This window comes from Protopterus annectens, chromosome 8.part0 (assembly GCF_019279795.1).
Source record: "Protopterus annectens isolate FY-2018-M chromosome 8.part0, PAN1.0, whole genome shotgun sequence".
Lineage (NCBI taxonomy): Eukaryota > Metazoa > Chordata > Ceratodontiformes > Protopteridae > Protopterus > Protopterus annectens.
The window spans coordinates 194,229,043-194,239,042 of NC_056741.1; the positions used below are offsets into that span (position 1 = coordinate 194,229,043).

At 42.6% G+C, this 10,000-nt stretch overlaps 1 protein-coding gene across 1 annotated transcript in view; it reads right to left on the reverse strand.

Moving 5' to 3' along the window:
* Nucleotides 1-10,000, reverse strand: part of LOC122808188 (alpha-2-macroglobulin-like protein 1) — a 452,973-nt gene that overhangs the window by 61,861 nt on the left and 381,112 nt on the right. Inside the window, exon 22 of the mRNA XM_044079156.1 lies at nt 1-23. This exon is cut by the window's left edge and continues 29 nt beyond it. Within this exon, the coding sequence (XP_043935091.1) occupies nt 1-23 (23 nt within the window). The remainder of the gene's footprint in view (nt 24-10,000) is intronic.

Consider the following 10,000-nt stretch of genomic DNA (forward strand, 5'->3'; position numbering starts at 1 on the left):
AGTGCCACAGGAAGTCCTTCGGGCTGTGTGAGCAAGAAGAACAATCGATGAATTCTATTTTGCATTACTGATGCCAAATATGAAACTACACATTAAATGCTTTTCTTAATAAATGTTTTATTTCTTTATTTTCATAGCTTTGCAAAAGTTAATTTCCTGTGGAGCGTGAGTGCCCTCTGTCTAAGTGATCTACTTAGAGTAACACAACAAGCAAATTAATAGTGAAAGAAAAAAAAAACAGGACTATGAGATAAAACTTATTTGTATCTGATAGCCTTTGTCCTCTGCACTAAACTGACAAAACATGCCAGGGGATAATGAAACTCATTTTGTGTTGTCTTTCTGAGTTATTTTATGAAAGGTGTTTGGAAAAATCTGAAAAAAGGTTGTTGTTGATCAGTTCTTCACCAGTTAATATATACAAACAAACAAACAAGAAAGCAAATAAATAAACAAATCAATTTATCAATTGCATAAGACTGGACATTGAATACAAAAGCAGGTTAATTTGCTTGCTTTGGACATTGAATATAAAAGCAGGTTCATTCACTTGTTTTACAAGACAAATAACATTAAACAAAGTCTAATTGTGTGAGAGAATGTCTGCAGACCCTGTGATGCACCTTCTAAAATTGTTCAACAGTTTAATTGCATTGGAATCTGAGTGGAATTTTCCCTCAATATTTCATATTGTTTGCACAAACTTAAGGTCAGTTGTCAAAAGCTCAGTTGTCAAACTCTGTCATTGCCTTCAAATATCTCATCTTTTAATGACCAAAGAAGGGGAGTCTATTACAATCAGCATGTGGAGTGCTGTCCCCCTCCTTCTGCTTCCTTGCAACACACTGCAATGAATAATATTCATATATACATATAGAGCTATATAGATAGATATTCAGTGGTGGAAATACTGCATGGCATTCATTTAAAAGGAACACTGAGCACTGCAGCACATTGCTGTATAAAGTGGTAGTAGTACACGCTGAGCACTGCAGCACATGACAGTGTTCAAGGATAGGACTTTATTGTATAGGCAAGCATATATGTCACAGGAGTCATGACATGGTGGCACACTTCTCCTTGTCTTCTAGGGAGAATATAGTTGTTCTGTGTGCTCTGTACTTAGCAACAAATAAGGCAATAAGTTCACCTGCCTCCCCTCCCCTAATCACAAGGAAGCAGGTCTTTAATGCCCTCTTAAAGGCAAAAATTACAGTCTCCAGGGAGCAGGTCATTAATGCCCTCTCAAAGGCAAAAGATGCAGTCTCCATGGGACCCAACAACATCCCTGGCTGCATCCTACATGAACTCAGGCATGAGCTCTCATCTCTGTTATACACCCTATTCTACCAAAGCCTGAGCATTGGATTCATCTCAGCTGAATGCAGAATAGCCACTGTCATCCCTCTACACAAAGGTGTAGCGCCCACTGACCCAGGAAATTATACGATTATCAGCCTAACAACCCTGATCTGCAAGGCCATGGAATGCATTATCATGGGCCTTATTAACAAGGACATTGGCAACCTCCCACATGCTTTATCCCACACAGTTTGGTTTTGTCAAATGGAGATCATGCCTATTAAACTTGGCCCACTTCTTTGAAACAGTCACCAAAGCCATGGACGAGGGAAAGACAGTGCACACCACCTACCTTGACCTAACCAAAGCCTTCAACACTATTCCCCACTCGGGCATAATAGATAAACTCTCCCAGCTAGGCATCAACCCATATGTTACCAGATGGGTAACTAACTGGCTCACTGATAGAACTCACTCAGTCAAAATACGGGAAGCCACTTCTAGTAGTAGACGCATAATGAACAATGTACCACAAGGACCAGTCTTGGAGCCTCTACTGTTTAGGATATATTTTTCTGAGGTGCAAGCCAAAACCAATTAGCTGTGGCTGATGAAGTTTGAAAATGACTGCCAGCTGGCCACTGTCTTAAATTCCCCTAGTGATGTGAACATCCTCCAAGAGGGCCTTACCCAAACTAATGACTGGTGTCAGAAGCATGGCTTCAAACTGAATGCCAAGAAATGCATCATTATCCCCTTTAGAGAAAATGTCATTCCCACTAATTATCACATTAATAACAATGTGCTAAGCATGCAAGCAGTCGTAAGGGACTTGGGCACCCAGCAACCTTACTTTTGACCACCATGCTGCCTCCATTTTATGGAAGGCTTTCTACATGGCCCACCTCATAAGTAAGGGTACTTCATCCAGGAACAAGGAGGTCATAACTTCCCTGTACTCCTCCCTTATCATACCCATTATTGAGTACAATTCCTGCTTCGGTATGTACCTTGCCAAGCACATGCAGCAGCTGGAGAGACTAGAGAGGTTCCTGACCAGGAAAATCCAGGGTCTCAAACACCTGTCCTATACAGAAAGGCTAAAAGCCCTATCTCTCTACTCAGGCTCACTGGTGACCTGTGTCTGGCATACAAGGCCATCTCAGACCCAGCCTTGATGGAGATGCTGCATATCCCTAAGTCAAAATCAACTCAGGCAACCTGCACGCAAGGCCTCAACCTGGTCTCTGACATTAGTAGAACTTGTTGGCGGGATAGATTTGTGTCCCAGAATCTCCTGTGCCTGTGAAATAGACTCCCTGTCCATTTTAATCAGAGTAACTCTCTAGCCCTCTTTAAAAGGAATATGGATGACTATGGGAAACATTAAATACATCCCTCGGATTCCATCTGTGTCCCTGATGGACAGGGGAAATAGGTGCTGACTTTGTGGGAACATGGGCTAAATTCTTGGCTAGGCTTGTAAGGGCCTTCAGGGTGAATAGCCTAGTAGCATCCTATGAACTTATGAGGGAGAGATGAATTATATGCTGAAGTACACATATCTGAATAGCAAACTGAATGCTTTGGGAAATCTTTTTCTTCTTCTTTCGGCTTTTTCCTGGTTAGGGGTCGCCACAGCGGATCACATGTCCACCCATGAGTGGCAGTGGAGTTTTACGGTGTTGAGTTGCCAGCCCAGGGCCCAACCTTCCACAGAAGGGACACTTATAAACCTCAGCTTTGGCCAGCTAAGAACTTGCTGTATTCAACTGGACGTATAAGAGAATTTAAGTACTTTATTTGCTCTTTTTTTTTCCAAAAAATACAGTATTTAAATTGATTTTACCTGTGTGGAATGAATATTAACTGAACTGGAAGTTAGTCAGTGTTTGCTGAACTTTGTTATTTGCTAGTAATTGCAGGTGTGGGGGTAGTCACATTCTTTGATTTCCTGTTCTTGCCTATTTAAGTGGTACAGTGTGAAATATTTAATGCTTAAAAACCTCAGCTTTGGCCAGCTAAGAACTTGCTGTATTCAACTGGACGTATAAGAGAATTTAAGTACCTTTATCTGCTCTTTTTTCAAAAAATACAGTATTTAAATTGATTTTAACTGTGTGGAAGGAATATTAACTGAACTGGAAGTTAGTCAGTGTTTGCTGAACTTTGTTATTTGCTAGTAATTACAGGTGTGGGGGTAGTCACATTCTTTGATTTCCTGTCCTTGCCTATTTAAGTGGTACAGTGTGAAATATTTTCTGCTTAAAAACCTCAGCTTTGGCCAGCTAAGAACTTGCTGTATTCAACTGGACGTATAAGAGAATTTAAGTACCTTTATCTGCTCTTTCTTTTCAAAAAATACAGTATTTAAATTGATTTTAACTGTGTGGAAGGAATATTAACTGAACTGGAAGTTAGTCAGTGTTTGCTGAACTTTGTTATTTGCTAGTAATTACAGGTGTGGGGGTAGTCACATTCTTTGATTTCCTGTCCTTGCCTATTTAAGTGGTACAGTGTGAAATATTTTCTGCTTAAAAACCTCAGCTTTGGCCGGCTAAGAACTTGATGTATTCAACTGGACGTATAAGAGAATTTAAGTACCTTTATCTGCTCTTTTTTTCAAAAAATACAGTATTTAAATTGATTTTAACTGTGTGGAAGGAATATTAACTGAACTGGAAGTTTTGACTCTGCTTTTCAGTTAGTCCCATCCACCCTCCCTGTTTTTGTTTTGGTGTTAATCTTAGTGGCCTTGCAACTGCCCGCCCCTCTTGTAAATTTGTGTTTGGATACTCCTTCTGGGCCCATCTCATTTGCTCACTCAACTGAGTGCAGTGAGATCATATTCTGATTTCAGGCACTCCTACTGTGTACAAAGAGAGCATCTGGGAAACAGAAAAAAAAAAAAAATTAAGCTTGTTTCCTGCCTTTCCTGTTAAGTGGTATAGACTATTTGTAGGCTTCTGAGCCCCCAAGCCCTTCTGTGTTGGAGGGAAGCCTTCTAGCTTAGTTTTTTTTCTTATAACTAGCCAGTTTTCTAGTTTCAGCACTCAAATCTGTTTCTTTGATCTCAGCACTTATTCAGAAAAAAAAAAAAATTAATCTGCTTTTACTGTACTTGTGTTTCTACCTACTTTTTTTACTTTTGCATCATCTTAAAAGTACTCAGTTGTATTTATTACTGCTTGGTGTAACTCATTCTAAGCCTTTTGGTTTAAAGACGTGGGCTTTGGACCAGTTGTTTTGCACTGAGAGGGTTTGTGGTCTGCACTGTAGTGGCAGAACAGGTAGCTTACATCTTTCTAGGTTGGGAACTGCTGATTGAGGGCTCAGTGTCTGTTATTCTAAAAGTGTATTAATTCTGGTTTAAGCACTTGGGCTTTCAGGCCAGTTATTTTACATTAAGAGGGTTCGTGGTCTGCACTCTTGTGGGAGGAAAGGCTGGAATCTGCCCTTCTGAGCTGGGAATTTCTGGTTAAAGGCTTATAGTGCATGCATATCTGAACTGCTTCTTACTGAAGTTGGTGCGCCTTGTTTGCTGTGGCATAGACTGGATTCGGACCTGCTGGATCTAGCTTTGTTTGTGTAACTTGAGCACTAATCCAGGCATTCTCTAAAGTATTCAATTGTATTTATTACTGCTTGGTAGTAACTTGATTAAAGTGTAGCTATCATTCTAAGTCTTTTGGATTAAGCACTTGGGCTTCAGACCAGTTGTTTTACATTAGGAAGGTTTGTGGCATGCACTGTGGTGGCAGGACAGGTAGCTTTCATCCTTCTAAGTCGGGAACTGCTGATTGAGAGCCTAGTGTCTGTTATTCTTAAAGTGTATTAGTTCTGGTTTAAGCACTTGGGCTTCAGGCCAGTTATTTTACATTAAGAAGGTTTGTGGTCTGCACTCTTGTGGGAGAAGAGGCTGGACTCTGCCCTTCTGAGCTGGGAATTTCTGGTTAAAGGTTTATAGTGCCTGAATATTTGAACTGTATCTTACTGAAATTGGTACACCTTGTTTGCTGTAGCATAGACTAGATCCAGGCCTGCTGAATCTAGCTTTATGTATATGCTTGTTGTTTGTTTGCTTGTTATTTCCCTGGAACGCTAATTCCACCTAATACGCGGCTTCTCAGCGCTTCTGTGGATCACTAGTGATATCTGCATTGCTTACTGTACTTATTTCCTTGTTTCACTTGAAAGAAAGTTACTGTTTGTCGTTTTTACATTTAAGTTACCTGTAACACATTGCACTTAAGTTACCTGGCACTTGCTCACTAAAGCAATTATATAAGTCAGCACTAAAAATTAAAAGCACTACACCCTCACTCCCCACTGGCCCTGGTTTTCAATTATTAAGGAATTCCCAATATTATTCTAGCATGTCCAAAGGTGAGTTGTCAATCTCCTCTCTGGTCCAGCTGGTGAATCTGGGAATCTTGAGGCAATGTTACAACTGCCTCATGTACACAGACAACCCTCTCCTCCTCCCAACAAATTCCAACACTTGTGAGAGATGCAACCATATAGCCAAACTGGAGGCTAAGCTCTCTCAACTCAGTACTGGCATAACCAGTCAGGAGGAGAAGGAAACCACACTCACTACAATTCCAGTCTCACATAGACCTACCTCAACAGCAAACCAAACACATAATCACACAAAAACATACTCGGAGGCTATAAATAAAGATCTGCCGAAGCAGCAGAGACCTCCAAAGCAGACAACTAAGCAGCCGCTACCCCAAAACAAAACACGTGCAACACATATCTCACAAAGCCAGTGTGACGAACAGTCACAGCCCTTAAGACTAAACAACACACCTGATACACTTGTAATAGGTGACTCTATCGTCAGGCACACTGACGTACCGCTCACCAGGCTGAAAAAGGAGAGGGTCACGGTGAGCAGCCTGTCGGGCGCTGGGATCCGCCACATAACACAAGCACTCAGATCACTCCAAGGCAATTACAAATATGACTCAGTCATTGTCCATGCTGGTGTGAATGACCTGAGACGTACCTCCCTGGACTACATGAAAAGAGACATAAAGGAGCTCTCTGAACATGTAGCCCAGGCCGGTATGACCCTGACCTTGAGTAGCATCTTACCCTCACCAAGAATGATGCCACAATATGAAGACAAGATGATCAATTTCAACAATCGGCTTAAGTACTGGTGTCATTCAAAGGAAATCCAATGCCTGTCAGCTTGGGATGATATGCTCGACAAGCCATGATGCTTCGCTAGGGACGGCTTGCACCTGTCACCCCTGGGCTTTCGGATATTGGCAAAGGCTCTTGCTACCCCCATAGTGCCTTTTTTAGGCAAGGCTCAAAAGACAAACCCACCTCCATAGGTATCACAAGGGATAAGAAATTAAGAGTAATGCTACTCAACGCCAGAAGTCTAAACCTCAAGATGCACGCACTCAAAACTCTCCTTAGCATGGAGAACATTGATATCTGTGCAGTAACAGAAACCTGGTTCAGGGCTCCCGAGAGCACCCCAGCACTACCAGGTTATACCTCATACCATGCTTTTCGGCCCCAAAACTTGGACCGAACCACAAAAGGAGGGGCAGTATCGATATTCATCAAAGATACCCACACCTCCAGGTTGGTGGCAAAGCACAAAGCATCAGAGACTATCCATGTGCAACTAACAGTGGGGAAAACTGCCTTCCAGTTTATAGCCTGCTACAGACCACCCTCCCAAACCCAGGAACCCCACTCGGCCTTCATGAGAACACTGGAAAATATGAAGGTCTCTCCAAACACCATTATATTGGGCGACTTCAACTACCCAAACATAGACTGGGAGCATTACTCTAGCTCCAACACCCTAGCCCAAAGGTTCCTAGAATTTATAAACTCAAATGCTATGGAACAAGTTGTTACCACTGCCACAAGAGGGGAAAACATACTGGACCTGATCATCACCAACATGGGGACTCTATGCTCCAGACCAGAAGTGTATCCCTCACTGGTAAGATCAGACCATAAACTAATCTCACTGGATATTCACATCCCGACCCCAACCCCTGCCCAGAAAACCACAGTGAAAAACTTCTCTAAAGCAAATTTCACACTCCTCAAAACTGAGGTGGAATCCTTCAAAGCCCCCGGGCCTGTGGAAAATACGGCCCAGACCGCAGAATCCTTTATAAACGCATTCTATGAACACCTTCAGGAATGCATGGATCATGCGATCCCAAATAAAACCAAGACCCAATCCTCCAAAGGCAGATGTCCTGTCTGGTGGACCCCAGCCATAAACAAACTATACAATAGAAGGAGGAAGCTACTAAACGATAGAGCAAAATCCCAAAAAGGGAAGGCATCACTGATCAGTATTAGCAAAAAACTACGGACACATAAAATTGCCTAAGCCAAGTTCGAGAGAAAAATTGCACAGGACACTAAGGATAATCACAAGGCTTTCTTTAGTTATGTTAGGAACCTGAGTGGTAATTCCCAGATATGCTCAGAATTAGTCCAAAATGACAAAAAATACACCGAACCCACAGACATTGCCAAAATCCTAGCTGACAGGTTCAGTGCAAACTTCTCCCCCCCCTCCCCACCAAAAGGGCAAATATCTATCCCAGCAGAGTGCTGCCCCCCTGACATCTCGGATGCTCAGGTAAGTGCCGCCCTCTCCAAAGCAAAACACACAGCATCAATGGGACCAGACGGTGTCCTGGGCTGCGTCCTACATGAACTCCAAGAAGAGCTAAACCCAAACATAAAACTACTGTTCAATCTCAGCCTTACTACAGGATATGTACCCAAAGAGTGGCGTACAGCAACAGTGTTCCCTCTCCATAAAGGTGGTGCCTCAACGGATCCTGGAAACTATCGCCCCATAAGCCTGACTAGCTTGGTCTGCAAAGCTATGGAAATGATCATCATGGACCTCATAAATAAAGATATTGGGGACCTACAAACACTGGATCCTACCCAGTTCAGCTTTGTTAAGGGCAGATCCTGCCTCTTAAACCTGGTTGATTTCTTTGAAACAGTCACCAAGGCCATTGACGAGGGGAAGGTGGTCCACACAGCCTACCTGGACCTCGCAAAAGCCTTCGATACATTACCCCACTTGGGCATTATAGATAAGCTCACCAGCTTAAATATAAACCCCTATGTCACTAGATGGATTGCAAATTGGCTCAAGGACAGAACCCACATGGTTAGAATTGCTGGAGCCATGTCAGACTCCAAACCAGTTACAAGTGGTGTCCCACAAGGCTCAGTCCTGGGACCTCTCTTGTTCAGTATATATTTCTCGGAGGTACAGGCCAACACAGAAGGACTGTGGCTGACCAAGTTCGCAGATGACTGCAAACTGGGCGCCATAATCGACTCTCCAGCTGACACAAGCATCCTCCAAAAGGGCCTCATAGAAACAGACAACTGGTGCCAGAGCCATGGCCTCAAGCTAAATGCCAAAAAGTGTATAGTCATCCCCTTTGGCAAAAACAAAGTGCCCACAAATTACCACATAGTTGGTAATCCATTAAGTACAGAAGAAGTAATTAGGGACCTGGGGACCCAAGTTGATAGCAATCTCTCATTTGACAACCACGTTGCCAAAGTTGTTAGAAAAACATTTTATATAGCCCACCTAATCATGAAGGGATTCACATCTAGATCAGGGGACGTCATCGTGCCCCTTTACTCATCCCTCATCAGGCCCATAATTGAGTACAATGCCCCTTTTGGGATGTACCTTACCAGACACCTGCAGCAACTAGAAAGACCCCAAAAGTACCTCACCAAGAGGATCAAAGGTCTCAAACAGATGCCATATGCTGCCCGGTTAAAGAAACTCCAGCTCTACTCAGTGGCATACCGCCTGTTCAGAGGCGATCTATGCCTGACGTATAAAGCCATGTCCAACCCGGAATTAATGGACATGCTGCACCTCAGAAAATCCAAATCCCATCAAGCTATGCGCTCGAGACACTTGAACCTCAGCACTGAAATAAATAGGACATGCTGGAGGGACAGATTCATAACCCAGAGGCTCCCTTCACTCTGGAATAAAATCCCAGTCCAGGTTAGGCAGAGCCCCTCATTGAATCTCTTCAAGAGGAATCTTGATGAGTGGATGGGAGATTGTAGGTTTACCCCGGGTATCACTTCTGTGTCACTGTTAGACAGAGGCACAGTATACTAACCTCGAAAAAGGGCATAGCAAAATAAATTTAAAATGGGTGGCGAAAGCCAAACACATTCTGGCTAGGCTTATAAATGCCCTAGTATGAACCTATGAACCTATGAACCTATGAACCTATGAACACACGCACACACTCACATCTAGGTCCAATTTAGAGTGTCCAATCCAATAGCATTAATATAAGTGTGGAGAGCATCATCATGGATTCTGTACTTCAGTAATGAGCTTAGGATATGTTTTACATTTTCATAAGGGTATACAGTAGTTCAGCAAAGTGAGTCTACTATACACAGCCACTACAGCTGTCTAGTGAGGGGAAGCCTTGATGCCTTCATAACTTGTAGTAAGATGATAATACATTCCTGTATTAAACTTAGGTTCATAGGTTCATAGGTAGATACTTGCTACCATAAAGCTGACAGCTCAAGAAGTAGAATTAAACAATAAAAAAGTTAAGATTTTTCAGCTACCCCATGTAGTGAGTTGTATCACTGATACAGCCACTATTCTATAGTCACCTTG